The sequence below is a fragment of the Tamandua tetradactyla genome, chromosome 4 (genome assembly GCF_023851605.1).
Source record: "Tamandua tetradactyla isolate mTamTet1 chromosome 4, mTamTet1.pri, whole genome shotgun sequence".
NCBI lineage: Eukaryota > Metazoa > Chordata > Mammalia > Pilosa > Myrmecophagidae > Tamandua > Tamandua tetradactyla.
The window spans coordinates 60,561,858-60,581,677 of record NC_135330.1 but is presented as its reverse complement, the minus strand read 5'-3'; the positions used below and the strand labels follow the sequence as shown (position 1 = coordinate 60,581,677).

Sequence of the window (19,820 nt, the reverse complement as noted above, 5' to 3'; positions counted from 1 at the left end):
GTTCTTTTTTTTTTAATGTTGAAATGAATGTTATTGTACATGAATAATTATGTGTAGAAATAAAGAAAGGTGGAAAGAGAGAGACAGAGAAAGAGAGAGGGAAGAAAGGAACAAGAAAAGAATCGATGATGGGATACCAGGCATCTGAAGAAAGCAGGTTGGGGAGAGGTTGGGGGCATGAATAGGTTATATTTTCAGTCTCCTGGCCCAATTCCTTTGGCCTAACCCTCCCCTCTTGATTCCAATGCCCACTACATGTTAACTACCTTGGCCTCAAGTCTGTTATTGGTGAGAAGCAAATTCAGCCAGCATATGGTCCACCAGAACCAGGAAAGCAAGCAGGTATTTGTACAGGCAGAGTCACCACCTGTGTAGCCAGGGAGGATTCAATGTGCTGACTGTTCCTAGAGAGGGTCCTGAAACCCAGAGGTGAGTTTCAGCCTGACCGTAAGCCATGTCTGCCAGCACTCTGAGCTCGGCCCCTGCCTGGGCTCAGATCCGTGAAGGTGGCCAATTGGAAAGGGGCGGAATCTGGGAGCCTCCATTTCAGCTCCGGCTCCTCTTTTATCCAGCTTTGGGCAAGTTTGCAAATTCTGTGGCTTCTCTTTCCTCAGCTACAATGTGGGGGCATCAGTTTCTGTTAATACATTAAAAGGCTCTGCAGGGAGGTTTGCACTTCTCACATCAACCAGTTACTTACTGAGCATTTGATATTGAATTGAGGGATTTTGAAGAAATAACACTCAGTAGTCAACTCACTTGGATTGCAGCAAGCTACAGAAAACAGGACCTTACCAATACCTCAAGGCTTATTTTATGTGCTGGCCCTGGGGCTGTCGGAGCATAGCAGCAGATAGACAGACACAGTCCTTGCTCTTGGAGCTTCCAGGACAGTTCGAGAGACACACACATAAAGTGAACATATGATTATAAAAAGGAATAAAGGCTAGGAAGGAAAACAATATGAACTTCAGGAGAGAGTTATGGGCGTGACCTACCCTAGAGAGGGGTCCAGGGGAGGCCTCTTGTGCTGGTGACAGCTGAGTTGAGACCTAAAGAATGAGAAGGCGGAAGAGAGCACATTCCAGGCAGAGGAAATAGGGTTGCCAAGACCCTGAGGTGGGAAAGAGCTTGACATAGTTATGTTCATGAAGTAAGACCAGAGAGCTCAGGGTGTGGTGACCAGAATAAGGTAAGCTTGGCAGAGCTTTGAAGGCTGTATTGATTCATTCATTCACACACACATTAATTCATTTGTTTAATAAATATAGATTGAGCACCTACTACATGCTAGGAAATGTTCTAGGATTAGAGATAGAGGAATAAACCATATAAAGTCCCTCCTCTCAGGAAGCATGCGCTCTAGTAGGAGGGAACAGACAATACATGTAAATAAATAAATAGATTCAGATCACAAAAACTCCATAGGGGAAAATGAACCAGCAGAATGGGTTAGAAAGTGACTTGAAGGGAGGACGCTACCTTATGTGGGTGCTTGGGAAAAGGGTCTTTGCCAGCTCTGCATGATACGGATCTGCCTTCTGCTTTCCAGGCCTCAGCCCAGGCAGGGCCTTGCTGTTCCTTCACACCTGGCAATTCCAGTCTATCAGTCTGACTGGTTTAGGATTTGCACAGCCTATCCTGAGGCATAATTATAAAATAATCCCTGGTTGGCAAAGTATTGCACCTTGTCACTCTCTTGCCAGGCATGTCCAATGCCCTCCCACCCAGAGTTCATCTGCAGAGAGTTCCCTATCCTGCCCTGCCCAACAGGTCAGGCACAGGGTTTTTAATTCTGCCTCACTGTTTCTGCAGGTATGATGGGTGGTTTCCTGGCTGAGATGCTGCCTCAGGGCCCATCTAGCATGCTTGTCATAACCTTCCATCCTTTCTCTCTTTACCTTGCAGCAACTATTTGTTCTTAAAGCTTCACTCCAGCATTACCTCCCCTGGCCTCCCCCATCCCACTCTGACTGGGAGCCTCTTGGCTGTGCTTCTGTTGCTCCTGTGAACCCCTTTATCTTATCACTTGTCTTAGTTTCCCAGCTGCTAAAACAAATACCGTGCAATGGGTTGGCTCAAACAATGGGAGTTTTTTCACTCATGTTTTTGAGGTTAGAAATGCACAATCAAGGTGCTTTCTCTCCCAAAACTATGGCATTCTGGGACTGGCTGCCAGGGACCCTTGAGTCCTTTGCTTTTTTGTCACATGGCAATGTCCTCTCCTTTCTTTTGCAGGTTCCATTGTCTTCAGCTTCTAGGTTCTTGTGGCTTTTTCCTTCCTAAATGTGAATTTCATTCTGCTTATAAAGAACTTCAGTGATCCAGACGAAAGCCCAACCTTATTCGCTTGGCCACACTTTAAATAAAAATAACATCTTCAAAAGGTTCTATTTACAATGGGTTCAAATTCACAGGAATGGGATTAAGATTAGGAACATGTGATTTTTTTGGTGGGGGATTACATAATTTAACCTACCACCCCACTTGCCATTGCTACTGTACATAGTATTAGGGACCCAATTTTGTTTTCTTATGGATTGGTTGACAACTAAGTCATAAACATTTATGAAATACCCTTTTTCTACTCAACTGAAGCATTACCTTTGTTGTAATTGGTTTCCATGTATGCTCAAATCTACTTCTGTTTTTCTGTTCTGGTGCCAATTCCATGCTGTTTGGATCCTGATAGGTTTATAGTAAGTTTTGGCTAGCATATTTCTCATTATTATTAATTTTTTTTCATTTGAAGATAATTGACATTTTTTATGATATTGCTACCCCATGCAGGAGTATGGAATGCCAACCCTTTGTTCATGTCCTGCAATACGTTTTATAGATTTTCCTATTAGGTTTATTATTATTATTAAATTTATTCCTAAGTATTTTATAGCTTTTAACCTCTCCACGAATCAGATTTTTTCATTTCCATTTATAATTTGCTGTTACTAATATAGAGAAAAGCTTTTTGATTTTAACATATTTACTTTAAATCCACTGTCTTACCAAACTCTGTTATTATTTCTGTTCTATTTTACTAGAATCTCTTGTGTGTTCTAGGTGTTTAAACATATCAACAACTATTGGCAATTGTATCATTCATATAGATACAGATATAGCTGGAGATATATAGGAATACCTTTTTCTTTTGTTACCATATTGGCAAAACTTTCAAAGCAATGCTGAACAATGGTGGCGACAGCTTTCAACCTTGTTTCATTCCTTATTTTACTGAGCTGACTTCAGCCATCAAAGTTCGTGATGTTTGGTATTGGGTTTTAGGAAATGGGGCAAATATTAGCGTTTCCAAAGATACTTGTCTGGAGACAAGACCTTAACCCGGTGGTGGTGTGTTTCAGGAACCCTCTGGGGGATGGGTATTCATCTCAGAACTGAGGGGACAAGGTTCAGAGCCCCTGACCTCCAGCAGAATCTTACCAGAGCAATTCAGAAGAGCTTATTGGTTTCATACAATGGGTTTCTATAAATTTTTTCTTTGAAGAAAGGGTCTGGGGTAAAAATAAAAAAGAGTAACAACAGCTGCATTAACCAGAAGTGGTGATGCTACTGGTGGGTGCTCTACGCGTTGAAACCCTGGACGGATTGGGACAAAGCAGCGTTTGGAGCAACTCGGAAACCCGTGCCCAGCAGTGCAGGGTCCTGTCGGTAACTTGCAGGTGAGCCAGGAAAACAAAGCGGACCAGTCAGTGATGCCTATGGGGGGCGAGGAGCAAAAGAAGCCTCTCCTCCTTGAGATTCAGGGCCTTCCTGACTTCACTCCCTGCATCCCGCCTGGCCCCTCTGTCCCTAAGCAGATCTCAGGAGACCCTAAACAGATGCCTTTTCAGGATCCCAGGTGAGGGGACTGAAACGACTGAAACAGGCAGTGGTGCAGCAGTGTTCTAGTTTGCTGGCTGCAGGAATGCAACACACCAGAGACGGATTGGCTTTTAATAAACGGTATTTATTTCATTAGTTCTTCAGAGGAAAGGCAGTTAACTTTCCACTGAGGTTCTTTCTTATGCAGGAAGGCACAAGACGATCTCTGTTGGTCTTCTTTCCAGGCCTCTGGGTTCCAACAACTTTCCCCGGGGTGACTTCTTTCTGCATCTCCAAAGGCCTGGGCTGAGCTGCGAGTGCTGAGACGAGGTATGCTGAGCTGCTTTGGATGTGCTCTCTCATTTAAGCACCAGCCAATTAAGTCAAACATCATTCATTGCAGCAGGCACGCCTCCTAGCCAACTGCAGATGTAATCAGCGACAGATGAGGTTCATGTACCATTGGCTCATATCCACAGCAACAGAACTAGGTGCCTTCACCTGGCCAGGTTAACACCTGGATCTAACTACCACAGGCAGGGATAGAGGAACACAGGGCCAGACCATGTGGTCACGGACATCCAGTCCTCCAAGGGAGGCAAAACCAGGAGTGATAACAGCCGACATTCAGTGCCCTCACGGCAATGCTCTATTGATTTCCTTTATAGATGACGAAACTAGAGCTCAGAGAATTTAAGGAACTTGCTTAAGTTTACACAGAAAGTAAGTGGCAGAGTTTGGATTCTGCCAGATATTCCTACTCAGCCATGCAGGTCACTCAAGGACCAAGGACCAGATCTCTTAAAATCTGAACAGAGTTCTGCCAGGGGTCCTGAAATTCACACATGCACCAGACATTGTCTGCAGACAGAATAAGTAATATGTACTTGCTTAGGTCACTTTGTAAGAAGCATGGGCATTTAAAACTGTTACTAGTTTCACAGTGGCCATTTATTATTCTGTATTCTCATTCAGTGGGTATGCAAAATATTACAATTGTGTAGAAATCATGTCCAATATGTTATATTTCTAACCCCATCATCCTACAGATGGGGAAATTGAGCTCCAGAGAGGGCAGTGGAGCAGCAAGAAGGCTGATCTGGAACCCAGCTTCCCTGACTTGTGAGTCCTTCCTCTTCCTTCACAATCCCTTAAGTTTGAGACTGCTTACGCTCCCCCCCACAAAAAGAGAGTCAGAGTCATGCTTGTCCAGTAGAATTTAGAGAAACACTTCCTGTTTTCCACTCTTTTCCTCCCTGTTTGGCAACCCCAAGAACCCAGTTTACACCCCAGGACTGTTTCAGAAAAGAAAGAATTGCTAAAAGCCATTGTGTCAAGTTTGCCCAATCCATGCTACTCGACATTCGAGTCAAGACCACATCCCCAGCCCCTCCCTTCCTCCTCCCTCTGCACCCCCACTTCCCGACTTCAACAGCCCTAGCTGGGGAGGGACAGGGTGGCAGATAAAAGGAGGACAGGGCCTCTTGGGCTGGTCGCTTCAGCGCCTGGCATCTGTAGCTGAGCCAGCAGCATGGTGTGGCCGGCAGCCCGGGAAGGTGAGTGGGCATTGGCAGGAAGAGCGGGCAGGGAGGGACAGGGACGCTGACTGGCTCCTTGCTGCTGTCCATTGAGGAAGAAGAAGCAGGAGTACTCAAGGAACGTCCAAGGGTCACTTCATCCCTCCTCCTGCCTTCTGGCTTGCAGTCCCACGACTGCTTCTCCTGTGGACTCAGGATCCTTTCAGGCCAACTACTTTTTTGTTGCAAGGGAAGGTTTTCCTCAACAGGCTAAAAATGACCTTTCTGCCCTCTGTCCTGGAACCCCAGGGTCAGTGAACCCTCTTGCATTGGGTATTTTCTTTTTTCTGTGTTCTTAAGCCCATTCCTACTTTTGACCTTATCTGGGAGGCACCCATTACAAGGGGCTCTTGCCCAAACCCACACTGGTTGTCCTGTAAGGGGGTGGCCTGGGGTCCATCCACACTGGCTGTTCTCCCAAATTTTCATGTAGGTTTTGTTAGGTTAACAGGAGCACCCAAGGTCACCAGAAAGGTAAGCTAGGTCTCTTTTAAGGAGCCCTGATGAGCCCGAAGTAGCAGCGCTGGAGTCCTCTGCTGAGCCTTCTCAGAGCTTCTGTCCTCACTCCCACTAGCTCCGCTGCAGAAGCCTCCACCTGGTGGGGTCCAGCCTGAGCCCAGAGGTCCTCAGTCCCGGCTGTGGCCCCCTCCCCTCTGTCCCGCTCCATGACACCAAGTTTGTTCAATGTCCTTTAACTTTACTCTCCCCCCAAAGTACAAAGATGGCAGGTTTATAAAATGCTGAGGGACAAGATGCCTGGCCTTGCCTCTGGAGTCAGACAGCTCAGGCCCTCAGTCTGGCTCTGCCACGTCATCACCGTGAGCACTGGACAAGCTACTGAGCCTCTCTGAGCTCCAGGTTCTCCACACTGTGCAATAAGGAAAATAATGCCTCACTGCACTGTTGGGGGAACTCACTGAGAAGGCATATGCAAAGCACCTGGCACACAGTAGGTGATCAGAATCCTGGGCCATGCCCCGAGCCCCGAGGGCTAACCTGCCTTCTCCTCTCCTCTCAGCTACTCCCTGCCCAGTAGCCCTCAGAAAACCATGCCACATTTTTTTTTTTGCCCCAGGCCATTCCCTGTCCATTCCAGGGCCTCAGCCCAAGAAGCCTTGAACCCTAGGTCTCCAAGGATGTTGGTAACAAAGCCAGTCTCTTTGCTGGGTGTGGAGGGAAAGCAGCAGGAAGAAGTAGAATTGAGAGCCAAGGCAGAGAGAGGCTGAGGAGCCTCACTGGGAGATAGAATACCTTGGCTGAGCCCTTCCAAATTGTCACTTCCAGCCCCAAGACAGGTTTTCTTCTTGTTCCAAAAGGGAAGCTTTCTCTTCGAACGTGCCACAAATCAGGGGCTTTCTCAGAATTTTCCTAGTTCCATGTTGTCCTCCACTGACCCTCTCAGTCTCAGTCTGTGGGTCCTGCCACCAGCTTCTAGGACCAGCGAGGCCAGGGAGGGATGGGCACGGGGTCCTCCTGGGTCCCTCCTGGGCAGAGGGAGTTTAATTTGTATGGAATTACCAAGTAACTGCTTCCTCCCTGACCACCGCAGTCCCCTGCATTTCAATAAGCTTAATGGACCTGGGAAGAAGGCCTTAACTTTTGTCTTCTCTCTCTGTTGCTTCAGGTCTGACAGTTCTGCTGATGATCCAGCTGGGTAAGTGGTTACATTCTTGAGGCTCGCCCTGAACTCTTCCTAGCCCCTTTCCTGGGCTCTGCTTCATCCAAACACATCCCCCTCCCCACCCCACAAACCAAGTGGCCTCATCTCCCGAATGTCCCGCCATTCCTTCTAACTAAAGCGTTCTCGCCTCCTTGTCCACGACTGAACCCCTGAACCTCAACAGGGTCAGCTTACATGTCAGCCTCTCTCTGGTCTTTCCTGAAGTCAGTTGCTCCCGCCTCTGCCCTCTTAGAGAACTGGAAGGCGCTTTATGGGACACATTGCAGGGCTTACCAAGGATCAGTTTATGTGTCTCTCCCCCCACCAGACTCTGAGCTACTGGTGTCAAGACACTCAAGTCTTACTGAGCTCCGTGTCCCAGCCCCTTAGCTCAGCAGAGAGAACCCACTTGCCCTGTATCTGTTGAACTGGTTGGATGTGGGCCTTGCCAGAGGCAGGACCTCTGGGCCCCTTCCTGGCCCTCCCCACTCCTGTGCATCAGCGGACTAGGAATGCTGGCACTCCCACCCCCACCCTGCAGCTGTCCTCCCCTTCCTACTGGGCTGTGGCATTGGACACACAATTCCCCTTGATCTCACAGGTCTCATGGTCTCACTGTGACGGAGGGAAGAGCCCGGGGCGTGGCACAGACATAACTAACACTGGGAGAATAGAGAGGTTGAAGATTTCTCAAAAAGGTTTAGTTCAAGCTGCCTCTGGGCTTTATTGATACATAGTAATGGTACTAGGCTTTTATGTCAACCAATAGTCAATAAACATAAAGCACTTAGAACAGCGCGTACCCGTGTGTGCGTATCTTAACTCTGAGTCCACACAACAACCTTAGGATATCATCCCCATCAGACAGCAGGGGAAGTTGAGCTACATGGCTAATAAGTTGCAGAGTTGGGATCAAACCCAAGCTTTGAAACTCTAGAGTCCCTGGAGTGTGTTGCCTCCATCGTACAAAAATCCATGCATGATATTTGACATGATATAGCACGGTGTGATATAAAAAGAGCCTCTGGCTGCTTCCTAGATCGTTCTGGAGATATGTTCTGTGGGTCAACCTCCTTCCTCCTTTTGCTTTGGGAAGCTCACCAGTCCTCCCTCCACATGACTGCAGGCTACATCCCCAGCCCCCACCAGCAACCTCTACTCCTGGGTGGCCAGGAGTTTGGTTTGGACCCCGAAACACCCCAGAGCTCTGGACTCCTCCTCTGGAGCCATCCAGGTGCTCAGGGGACTCTGGTCCCTCCAGCTCCTGCTTACTCTTCCCACACACACTCCTGTGGCCACTTTGCCCTCCTCCCTCTCCCAATCTCTCACTGGCCCCGTGGGGTACTGGAGGAGATGGCAGAGGGACCCAGTTCACAGAGGGTCCGGACATCTGCCACAGATGTGCTGAGTTAAATCTTGCCATCCCACCACATAGTTGTTTTCAGATGGGGACACGGGGCAAGGCTGGGAGATCAGTCCACAGTCCATTTCTGACAGCCACGGGGATGAAGACCAGCCTTCTTGCTTTCTGGTGTCCCAGTCAACCCAGCACAGCGTTGACCTTCGGGGCGACACCACTGGGAACAGAGGCCCCCACAAAACCGTCCCACACACTATAGGGGGTGCCAGAGACAGGTGGCCTTTTTCTAGGTAAAATAAGCTCTTTGTGAGGATCTTAGCAGTGATGTTTAATAAACACTCTACAAGGGATGACAAGTAAGTACACACCCGCTTTAAAACAAGAGGAAAGAGCCTGGGGCCATAGCTTGATCCTCCCTGCTACCTCAGTCTTCTGCATTTTAATTGACTGTGCTGAGGTAGTCCAAACCTTGCTCGAAAGCGTCTCAGCTTATGAGCGTGTGGTGTTTGATTCCCTCTGGGGCTCTGAGGTTTGGGGCCCTGGAGGGAAGGGTCTGCCTTGGGGGACCTGCCTGCCAAACCCTGGTTGTGGAGCTCAGACTCTGAACCTAGTGACCTTCAAGGATTTCAAGGGGTCAGGGGGCTTGGATCCTGGCCCCCAGAGCTGGCCTCTCAGTAGCCAGGGGGCTACTGGCCCCGGCTGGGATGGGTCTCCAGCTTTCTGTGAAGTGAGGATAAAGTGAGGACGGTGACTTTGTCTGCCCGTTCATAGGGGGCCAGTGAACTGGCCTCCTCACACTGCCTGTAAGATGCTGCCCAAACAAAAAGCAAAATCCACTTTCTCACTGCCAGATCCATTGACTTCCTTCAGGGAGAAAAGGTCGCCACCCGGGGCAGAGGGTACCTCTTGCCAGCTGCCCTCTGACCTCCACGCTCTTCTTTGCTCCAACCGGCCAGGCTCTGCTGAAAAGCTGGTCTGCTACTTCACCAACTGGGCCCAGTACAGACAGGGAGCGGCGCGCTTCCTGCCCAAGGATGTGGACCCCCACCTGTGCACCCACCTCATCTACGCCTTTGCGGGTATGAGCCATCACCAACTCAATGCCACCGAGTGGAATGACGACACTCTTTACAAGGACTTCAACGGCCTGAAGAGGATGTGAGCTGTGGGGGTGGATGCGTGGGAGGAGACAGGTCCCTCCCTCCTCCCAGAGCTGGAAACCGTCCTCCACGCTGTGATCCTGCCACAGGCCCGCTGGGACTTTGCACGAGTTGCATCACCTCTCTGGACTTTCCCATCCTTAAATGGAGGAGGTGGGGGGTAGATTTGGGGATCCCCAAGGGCCCTTTCGGTTTATATGAAAGTGGGATCAGGGTTCTGAAATGTTTCCTCTGAGGGGAAAGCCCTTCCTGCTCCTGAAATCTATCTAACCTTCAACCCAAGCCCTATCGCCACCTTCACCAAATCTCTCTGATTGCCCGCCTTGATCTCTCTCTTCCTGAACTCCTCGTGTGTGGGCACAAGCTCTGATGATGTCTCCTCAGCTTGGCTCCCGCAGGAACTTGTCTTTTCTTTCCTGACCTAGAGCTTCCCCCCAGCGTGCCAGGTACAGGGCTCAGCACACAGAGCCCTACTTCTCTTCCCCTGACTCCTCTCCCCTGCCCTCATCACCACCCTGCCCCATCCACCCTGCCAGGGCTCCCCCCAGCCCTTGCTCTCCAGTCAGGGAGGTGGCCATGGGAGCTTCTGGGTAAATACCTGCACATCTCCTGTTTTCCCAGGAATCCCAAGCTGAAGACCCTGCTGGCCATTGGGGGCTGGAACTTCGGTACCCAGGCGTGAGTTGTTTGTGGGTGTCTATGTGACCCAGCCGGCAGGGTGGGCACCAGTGCCCTAGCGAGAGAGAGCCCTGGTCAGAGAATCAGGGACCAGGCTGAGATGAGGCTGGGGTGTGTGTGTGGGGGGGGAGAGGAGCCTGAGGGGAACCTGGACTCTGGGACTTGATTCTTCTTCTGGATTCTTGGGTGCCTGATCAGGAGGGCAGAGGAGAGGGCTTTGTCCCAGGCTGCAGCAGACCCAATCTTGCCAGAGGCATAAAACCTACATGCAGCCCAGGAACAGCCGCACAGTTCTGACCTCTTTCTGGGTGTCAGTCTCTTCCTCCATGAAATGGGTTGAGGCAGGAGTCCCGACTAATCTCAGACAATATACAGGGCCTGTACTGTCTGAGCTCTGAAATGTAATATCTTGTCTGGAATAAAAGGCAGTCTGCACAATTGAGCTTGAATGCTAAAAATATTGGCATCATCTGGGACATTTCTGAAGATTTACAGAGATAGAATAGAATACTTGAAATTAGAATTTTCTTAGACAACTAGAATATAATATGGCTTCCAAACTTATAAACTAGTCTTTCTAAAGTATTTTGCTTCATGAACCTTTTGAGAATCTGAATGAAAGCTATGACTCATCTTTCCAAAAGATGTTTATCACAGAAGATTTTTCAATGGAGTGCAGGGGGTCTTAGCCCAGGGTCCCTAGGACCAGGAACCTTGGGAAAGAACCGCTGCTTTGTAAGACTATAAAAAGATTGAGATCTCAAGAATGCCAGAGAAATGGAGACAATGGGGAAAGAGGGGGTGGGGGAAAAGTTCCTGGGGCCACTTGGGGGATTTTGAAGAGGTCTGGGCTAGTAACTGCCAGAGCACAAAGCACTCACTGTGGTTTACAAAGGCGTGACTAGCTGACCAGGCAGGGAAGGAGGACAGGGGCCCTCTGGGGTGCCAAGAGTACACTTCTGTCTTCCCATTCCTGTTAGAGGTGGAGTCCTCCATGCCAAGGTCACAGCTGACCCTGATTCAGGGTGAGACAGTCCCTGAGTAGGGACATGGTATAAGCTTCTGGAGGGAATTTTGGGAAGCAGGGCTCCTAGTAAGTTCTGGGGCTGGTGATGCCAATATTTAGAAGGCAAGAAGAGCTTCTAGATTGTCCCTTTTTCTTAGCCAGCCCCAAATCTCCCAGTCCGTGCCCCCTTCAACATCCCACAGGTTCACGGATATGGTGGCCACGGACAGCAACCGTCAGACTTTTGTTAGCTCGACCATCAAGTTTCTGCGCAAATACAGCTTTGATGGGCTTGACCTGGACTGGGAATACCCAGGAAGCCGGAGAAGCCCTCCCTCAGACAAGCAACACTTCACAGTACTGGTGCAGGTATAGCCGGGCGGGGAGGGCCGTCTCGTCCGCAGGGGGCCCCCCCAAGCTGGGACCCGGCGGAACACAGGGTACTAGTCCATGCTCAGGGTCAGCGGCTTCACGTATTCCTGCCCACAGCCAGGGGCCGGTTTTCAGCCTCCCATGCATGAGGGGCTGCCAGGTGCTGGCCCTGCCCTGTGCTCACCCTCAGCTGCCCCTGCAGGACCTGGCCAAGGCCTTCGGGCAGGAAGCCCAAACCTCAGGGCGGGACCGCCTCCTGCTGAGCTCGGCCGTGCCCACGGGGCGGGTCCACGTGGATGCTGGATATGAGGTGGACAGGATTGCTGCGTGAGTACCTCTCCGGGGTGGGAGGGGCCGGGGCGGCAGACCTGCTCCAGGAGAGAACAGGCCTTCACCTAGGGGGATCTCTTAGGGAAAGCCCCAGTGTCTGCCGCTCCTTCTTTGGATCTTTGTTCTGTTCCTTGGGAACTTACTCTTAAATGAAAATCCCCCTGGGAGGGGAAAGACCGACACCCCAAGCATCTCCAGGGGAATGAGATGTCTAGGACCGTATTCTTCAAAGCACTGTTTGTGGAACCACAGCTCCCATCCCACTGGGCAGCTTGTGGGCCAGGCAGACTCCCGGGTCCCACCCCTCCCCCCAGCCTATTGAATCAGAACTTGCATTTGAGTGAGATGCCCAGTTCATTCACCAGCACACCGAAGTGTGAGACACGTTGAGCTAGATGTCCCTCCCAGATAGTAAAGCAGCACTAGGTCCCCTGGGTGCGAAGGTAGCTGAGGGTGCTGGAAGGACAGTGGACTTTGGGGCGGACACTAAAGCCCTGAGCTGCCGACTGCGTGGTTAGAATGGGAGAGGCCTTGATGATAGCGGCTGGTTGGAAAATGCAGCCCTTGTCGCCTTCCACAGAGCCAGGGGTGGTCCAGCCACCCGCTGCATCTGAGCATGATGTTTCCTGCCCACTCAGGCCATATAAGAGGGGGGCCTCTCCTGTTCTCTTGGCCCTGGAACTGGGGCTCTACCCTCCTCACTGACCCTGCACCCCCTTTCTCCATGCCTCTTGTAGGAACCTGGATTTTATCAACCTTATGGCCTACGACATCCACAGCTCTTGGGAAAAGACCACAGGACACAACAGCCCCCTCTACAAGAGGCAGGGGGAGACAGGGCAGGCGGCTGAAGCCAACGTGGTAAGGGGTCAGTGGTGGTGCAGACAGGACTCACTGTCTGCTGGTCCCTGCCCGGTGGTCTGTGGAGCCTTGAGGCTCTAGTGGAAAAGAAAAGCAGGAAAACCAAGCAGAGTATTTAAGAACTCATGGATTTTGACTCTTCGTTCGCTTGCTGATGGTTTTATTTTCTCATTCCATGCCACTGCTGAGGGGGAGACCTCACTTCCGTACAACACCATGGCTGATGTTAGACGCAGTAAACCAGTTTAATGGAATCAAACAAGTTTCTGGCCAAAATGGCTCCAGCCTCCTTCACACACACATCCCCGCCACCACTTCTTTCAATACATTAGGTGGACTTTTGTTCCCTGGGCACTGGATGACCTCCTGGAAGGTGCTTCCTGGGCGTGGGACTTTGTGAAGTTGATAACATCTCAGGGGCCATCACTCAAGGCAGAACTACGCTCCCCACCAAGCCCCTGGAAAAGGCAGCTGGGTGTTAGACTGGGGGGCCAGGGGTGGGGTTCCCTGCCGCATACAAAGACTTCCTCACGGAGCAGGCTAGACATTTTTTATAAGCCTGTTTTTAATTTTATTATTATTATTTATTTATCATTATTTTTTTACATGGTATGCACCGGGTCTCCAGCATGGCAGGTGAGAACTCTGCCTGCTGAGCCACCGTGTCCCGCCCTGTTCTTAATTTTAAAGGTCAGAAATGACCATGTTCTTTTTTTTTTTTTCTTAAAATAAACATAAAGCAAGCCAGCAAGGCCACAGTTGAAATGCTTTTTTTCTGGGGCCACCTCTCTGTATGTCAGTGCGGAGGGGTAAGACATCTTTGATTGCTGTGGCTCTTTTGCAAATAAAGTGTGCTTCTTTGGTCTGGTAAGTCGGGTTCCCACTGAGCCTTTCCCCTCCACCCCCGCCTGGAAAGCTGTGGGGTTCAGGGGGGAGATATATTCCTGAGGCGCCCTCAGCCTGAGGGGGAGACACACAGAGAGGTGAGAGGGGCTGAAGTCCCACTGGCACCGCGTTCTCCCAGCTGTGTGCCCTGGTCACCTCTGGAGGAAGGGAGGCCTTTTTCTGCTCACAAAGAAGCCACCTTTGCCCCACGCTGTGTGCCTGCGATTGCTTCTGGCCAGAGGAGTGACTTTTCCGAACATGTACAAAACTTCTAGAAAGATTAGCAGGGGACCTTGGCCTCTGCCTTCAGAAGCTCCAGTCTGAGCAAAGGCAGATCATACAGACTGACAAACTGCTCTTTACCTGAGTGCCGGGGGTGCCCCAGAGTAACTAGAGGGCCTGGACTCACTCAGGATGGCTTTGTGGAGGAGGCGAGTCTAAAATCCTGGCTCAAGGAAAGAACCCTCATAACTCATGTATTCAACCTGTTGATATCGGGCACCTCCAAAGGTCACAGGCCCAGATCCATCGAGCCAAGTAATTAAGGATGGGGGAAGGTCTTGTTCAGAGTTGGGTGAGGAAGCCACCTACTCATTCGTTCTCTCTCTATTTGAGTTCCTAAGTGCCAGGTGTTGTTCTGGGCACTGGAGATACAGCAAGAAAGCAGACCCAGCTCCCTGCATTCATACTCAGGGTGAAGCATTTAGCAGCAGGAGCGATACCAAAGGGCAATCACAGCTGCCCTTTACCGCACCCAGTCAGACCTTGTGCCTACATCCTATCCCTTAATTCTCACACGGCCCTTACAGGTCGATCGGTTTGTTGGTTTCCATTTAATAGGCTCACCAAAAGTTACATAAGTTGCCCAGAAGCCCTTGGCGGGCAGGGACCTTTGCTGCTTCCTTGACTGCTGGTCCCCGAACTTCCAGGACACTGACTGGTGTCCAGTAGGCCGGCAGTAAATATTTGTTCAGTGAATGGCTGGCTGACTGCAGAGCCCATGCACCGGGCTATAGCATCATATACCTTCTCTCACTGGGGTACCGGCTCCAAGACAATATCTAAAGAAGATGGGGTGGGACTGGGATGCTAATAAAGACTTCTGAGGCCCCAGCTGCAGGAGACCCTGCACTTCTAGCTGTGCCTCTGGAGGCCCCACTCTTAGGTGAGCAGACTGACACAAAGAAGATGACCCCTGCCCCTCCTTCTCCCCTGCCAGGACTCTGCCGTGCACCTCTGGCTGCAGAAGGGGGCCCCGGCCAGCAAACTAATCCTCGGCATGCCCACCTATGGACGCAGCTTCACCCTTGCCTCCTCGTCAGACACAGGAGTGGGGGTCCCGGCCACTGGGCCTGGGAACCCTGGCCCCTTCACCAAGGAAAATGGGCTGCTGGCTTACTATGAGGTACAGCAGCCCATAGCTGCCCTGAGTACCCATGGGCCCAGGGTTGCCTGGGAGGAGAGAGGCCTCCTTCTCCCACAGTTTCTGAGTGAGGATGCAGGTGAATTCCATCTCACCCCTGTTGTCTGAGATTTATCCTCAAGCCCAGAGGCCTCAAGCCGAATCTAGGGTTCTAGGTCACTCAATCTAGAATCTGCTGGTTTCTTGAGGCTCCCTCTGATAGGAATTTCTCAAACCTTCATCTCTCCTGGTAGGCTCGAGGATGTGCCTGCTGGCTGCCTCCTCTCTCATGCTCCCCTGTGCCGGCCTCTACTTTTGCAGGTCTGCTCCTGGAAGGGGGCCACCAAACACAGGATCGAGGATCAGAAGGTGCCCTACGCCTTCCAGGGCAACCAGTGGGTGGGTTTTGATGATGTGAAGAGCTTTCAAGACAAGGTGAGGCCCAGCCCCTGCTGTCAAGGGGGTGGCACTGGGTGGGCCCAAGGCCTATCAGAAACATTGAACTCTTGCAAGGATAAGTCCCCCTTTAAATAGCCTAATATTTCACAGATTTCCATGTGATAGCATTTGTACCATCTATCAACTAAGACATAAGGACAAAAATCGACTCTACATTCAATGACACACTTGAATTTTATTAAATATGAAAAATTTTATGGAAATATCAGCAGGGGAAATACAGCAAGGCACATCATTTTATTCACTCCATTGGCAATAGTTGGTGCCTGTTCAAATTATAGACCTTTGATTTACTTTTGGACCCCCCTCCTCCTGCCCAATATTAGTAGCTCAAAGCTTTAGCGCATCTATTTGTTTCCATGCCTCTCTCTCCCATGAGATCATTAGCTCCCAAAGAGGGATGCTGTATGTGTTTATCCGTATACGTATGTCACACCAATTAGCACTGGGGCAGACAGTGGTAGGTTATTCTAGAAATGAAGACAAAATATTCCAGGGGAATTGAGCAGGGAGCCTGTTCCTGGCTGGGGAAGATAGAGGAAGGGGTCATGATGGGTGGGTGTTTGAGATGACTCTTAAAGCAGAGAAGGTAGGTAGAGTATTCCGGAGTGGTAGAAGCACGGGTAAAAACATGGTAGAGAGGAAAGTGGAAGCTGGATTCTGAGAACAGGATGTAAGTCTGTGTACTGGAACCTGAAGAGAGACAGGTGTAGAAAAAGGAGGTAACTGGAGAGGGAGGTTGGGGCCAACAGGGCTCCAGACCACCCCTGCGCTCCGCCTCACCCCTACTCCAAAGTAGAGCCTCGCGCTGGGTCCTGGTGGGAGCACCAAGGACCCTGGTGGGGTGGGGCACAGAGAAGCCCACCCTGGGAACAGACCGCCTTCAGGAGGCCTCAGGGATCTGGTGGAGGAGAGAAAGTCCTCAAGGAGAACAGGAAGGTAGGAAAGTAAAACCTGATTCGGATCTTTTGGGAAGTGTCAACCAAGCCATAACAAATTAAGCTGCAAGGCAAAAAGGGCATTTATTTGGGGGTCTTAGAATTGTAGTTTGGGGAGCACAGATGCGGGTAGCAGCCCAAATCATGTCCTGCCTTGGCATTCCCAGGCAAGGAAGGGTCTTTAAAGGAAAGGGAAGTTAGACAAGTTGTTTGTGGTTGAGGGATATTTGGGGAATTCTAATCATCCTTCAGGTTAGATGGTTAACTGAGCTGTTTATTTTGAGGCTTGTCTTGTGATCTGGAAATCCTTGGGGTTCTGAACGACGTTGTTGTTTCAGGTTTTGCATACTTAGCAGTTGGTGATGTCCGGCCAAGAACTCCGTAAGAATAGCCTCCAGGACCTCCCAACTCCATTTTAAACATTGCAACCACAGTAACCATAGTATTTTGTTTTATTTCTTTTAACAGAGGCTTAGCAGTTCCCTATGGTAATTGAACTCATCGCGAGCAGCAGATAGTATTCCCCAAACACAGTAACATTGCCCAGAAATGGCCAAGATGTTAAGGCTTCCAACCTAGGGAGATCTGCACACTGTCCACTCCTTTTCTCCCCAGCCCTCCCCGCCCCGCTGACACGCACACCCCAGGACACTCCTGTGCCAGGACAAAGGGAATCCAGAGTGACTGGGGCCTGCAGGAATAAAAGAAACTTAGCTGTCTAGACTCCTACCCTCAACCAGTCATGGACCTGGGAATGTTGGAGAAAAAAGACCCTGTCCAGGTACTGAGTGGGACTCTGAGGGCAGCCTGGCTGGCTTACCCCTCTCTTGCTTCCCCCTTACTCCCCTCTCCCATAGGTCAGCTATCTAAAGCAGAAAAAACTGGGTGGGGCCATGGTCTGGACTCTGGACTTGGATGACTTCACTGGCTCCTTCTGCAACCAGGGACCCTACCCCCTCATCCGGACGTTGAAGCAGGAGCTGAGTGAGTGAGGGTTGGGGACCAAAATGAGAAGTTGGCAGAGGCAGGGGAGTACAGAGCCTCCCAGCTCAACCCCAGGTCCCAGGTCCTTTTGGGGAACTGACTCTACCCCAATTCTGTGATTTCCCAAATTTCATCCAAACCCCAGATACTGAGAAATTGTTGAAATGCTTCTCTTTTCACTCTCTTCTTTTACTTCTTCCCTCTTACTGGTTGTACCAGTGACTGCCCGGAGTGCTGTAATGTAGCCAGAGCTTCCCTCCAGAGGGCCCTCGGCCTGGGAGCAGAAGCTTGCGCCTGTGTCCTCAAGGAGAAAGGCGGAACGTGGTCTGGAGCGTGGGCCTGCCCACCTCCCCCACTAATACAGGGCTGGGCTTGGCGGGTGGTATATATCTGTTCTCTGCTACAGGTGTATGCCCAGGTGTTTTCTGTCCAGCTGTGCTCCAGCTGGCTGTTTTGTGGTAGTTTTCTACCCAGGGCACTTGACTGCGCTCAGCCTGTGGGGTGTAGGGTGTTGGGTGCTGCCTGTGCTCAACCTGCAGGCTCGGATTTTCTCTTGGGGGATCTTTCGTTGAATTTCCACTGTCTTCACAGGTCTCCCATATGTGCTTTCAGACCCCACAGAGGTTGAAGTTCTCACAGCAGGTGTAACTTCTAAACCCAAGAGTGGCACCAGCCCTGGGAATGATGCCTTCTGCATGGGCAGAGCTGATGGCCTCTACCCCAACCCCCAGGAATGATCCAGCTACTACAGCTGTGCAGGGGGTTGGTTCTTCACGCACAGCTGCCCATCAGGCCTGGTGTTCAGCTCCCCCTGCACCTGGAATTGAGCCCCAAGGCCAGGATCATTCCCCAGCCTTCTTTCCCAGCTTTTCCCGGGAACTGCCACCTCACTCCTGCAAGCCTCTCTGTGGTTTTCCCATCTGGGCTTTTTGCCCTCAGCCCTGTGTTCTTTTTTCTGGGTCCCGTGGACTGCCTGTTTTTTTTTCCAAAATAAATTCTTTGATTTGCCCCTGCCTTTCCACTGGATGTGGTGATAAACCCTAAGCACACTATTAGCTTCCTCGGGAAGGTGGGGGAACCAAAAGGGGAGGGTGGCAGAAGATATGCACCTGCCAGTGCCAGGTGGGAAGGTGGTCCCTGTGCCAGGTCTCGTCTCAGCAAGTCCAGTGGGCAGCTTCCAGGGCACAGCCCTGCATCAGACTTGGCTCAGAAGCCTTTGGATAGGAAGTGCTTACTGCTGTCTGCTTAGGAGTTATTCCCAAGATGCACACTAGGTGGTAGCAGAGACAAGCTTTTCTCTGCCCCAAGAGCTCAGCAGCCCTTCAGCTGAGCATTGAAATGAGACTACAGAGCCCTGGTACTGAGTACTTTGAGCTAAGACCTGTTTTAGGCCCTTCTCGTGCCTTGTTATTTCCCCTACTGCTCACTTTAGCCAGATGAGGCAGGAACAATGATTATTCTCATGTTACAGGTATTTAAACAGAAGACTGATTCTAACCCAGTTTTGTGTTCAGAACCAAGGCCTCAAGTGGGCCAAGATGGCCCGTCTCATATCAGGAAGCACCGAGAGCAGGAGAGCATGAATACGCAGTACTCTGGATAAATAAGAAGGAGTCTAAACGTTCCTCGCCGCAGAGGGCTCTGTCTCGGTCATTCTGTCTGAAGGAAATCTGCACACAGCCTTGGGGTCCAGCCTGTCCTTACTGGGCCCAGCCTGGGGCTTACATTGGGGATGGGCCAGGCAGGAAGGCAGGAGGTGGCCCAGCCCTTCCCCGAGTGCAACCAGCCCCGGGGCCGTCCGGGAGCAGGGCCTCACCCATGGGTACACACTGCCTTTCCTCGAACTTTTAAAATCTGCCTTTCTTTAGTCCAGAATGCAGGTCTACTTTTGCTTAGGCTCGCTTTCCCTGAGGCCTCAGACCTCAGACGGTGCCACCTCCATACCCCGCCGAGCCCTTGCTGCTCAGGAGCCCAGGGTGGCGGTTTTCTTACGCAGCAGGGTCTGAGCCCCGACCAGGCGCAGGGGTAACGTCAGGCAAGGGACAGAACCCGGGTCGGATGGGCTCATCCTGCCCTCTCAGCGAGGCCGTGAGGAGGGAGCCATCCCGGTGATGCCCAGTAGCCAGAGTTGCCTCCGAATATCAACTCTTGCATCTGTGCTGGTTTTATCCTCAGCAAAGCATTACCCACGGCTGTGCCCGGCCCTCTCTGCTCCTAACAGCCCCGCTGCTCTGCAGACTCACGGTCTCCGCTTCAGCTCAGACCAGCAGCCGCCTCACCTGGACCAGTGTCCTAACTGGTCTGCCCCCTTCCCACCCTCCCTCCTCCA

At 51.0% G+C, this 19,820-nt stretch overlaps 1 protein-coding gene across 4 annotated transcripts in view; it reads left to right on the top strand.

Annotated features, from left to right (window-relative positions):
* Positions 1 to 19,136, top strand: part of CHIT1 (chitinase 1) — a 34,550-nt gene extending 15,414 nt beyond the window's left edge. The window contains exons 2-13 of one of the 4 annotated variants that reach the window (XM_077155780.1): positions 4,065 to 4,149; positions 4,869 to 4,941; positions 7,021 to 7,050; positions 9,373 to 9,574; positions 10,198 to 10,254; positions 11,464 to 11,629; positions 11,835 to 11,959; positions 12,700 to 12,823; positions 14,928 to 15,113; positions 15,432 to 15,545; positions 17,365 to 17,491; positions 19,006 to 19,136. In XM_077155780.1, the coding sequence (XP_077011895.1) occupies positions 4,869 to 4,941; positions 7,021 to 7,050; positions 9,373 to 9,574; positions 10,198 to 10,254; positions 11,464 to 11,629; positions 11,835 to 11,959; positions 12,700 to 12,823; positions 14,928 to 15,113; positions 15,432 to 15,545; positions 17,365 to 17,491; positions 19,006 to 19,094 (1,293 nt within the window). In that variant the 5' untranslated portion in view covers positions 4,065 to 4,149 and the 3' untranslated portion in view covers positions 19,095 to 19,136. Of the gene's footprint in view, positions 1 to 4,064; positions 4,150 to 4,868; positions 4,942 to 7,020; positions 7,051 to 9,372; positions 9,575 to 10,197; positions 10,255 to 11,463; positions 11,630 to 11,834; positions 11,960 to 12,699; positions 12,824 to 14,927; positions 15,114 to 15,431; positions 15,546 to 17,364; positions 17,492 to 18,082; positions 18,567 to 19,005 lie in introns of those variants that run through there. The other 3 variants (XM_077155779.1, XM_077155778.1, XM_077155781.1) reach the window with 3 other exon arrangements.
* The last annotated feature ends 684 nt before the right edge of the window (positions 19,137 to 19,820 follow it).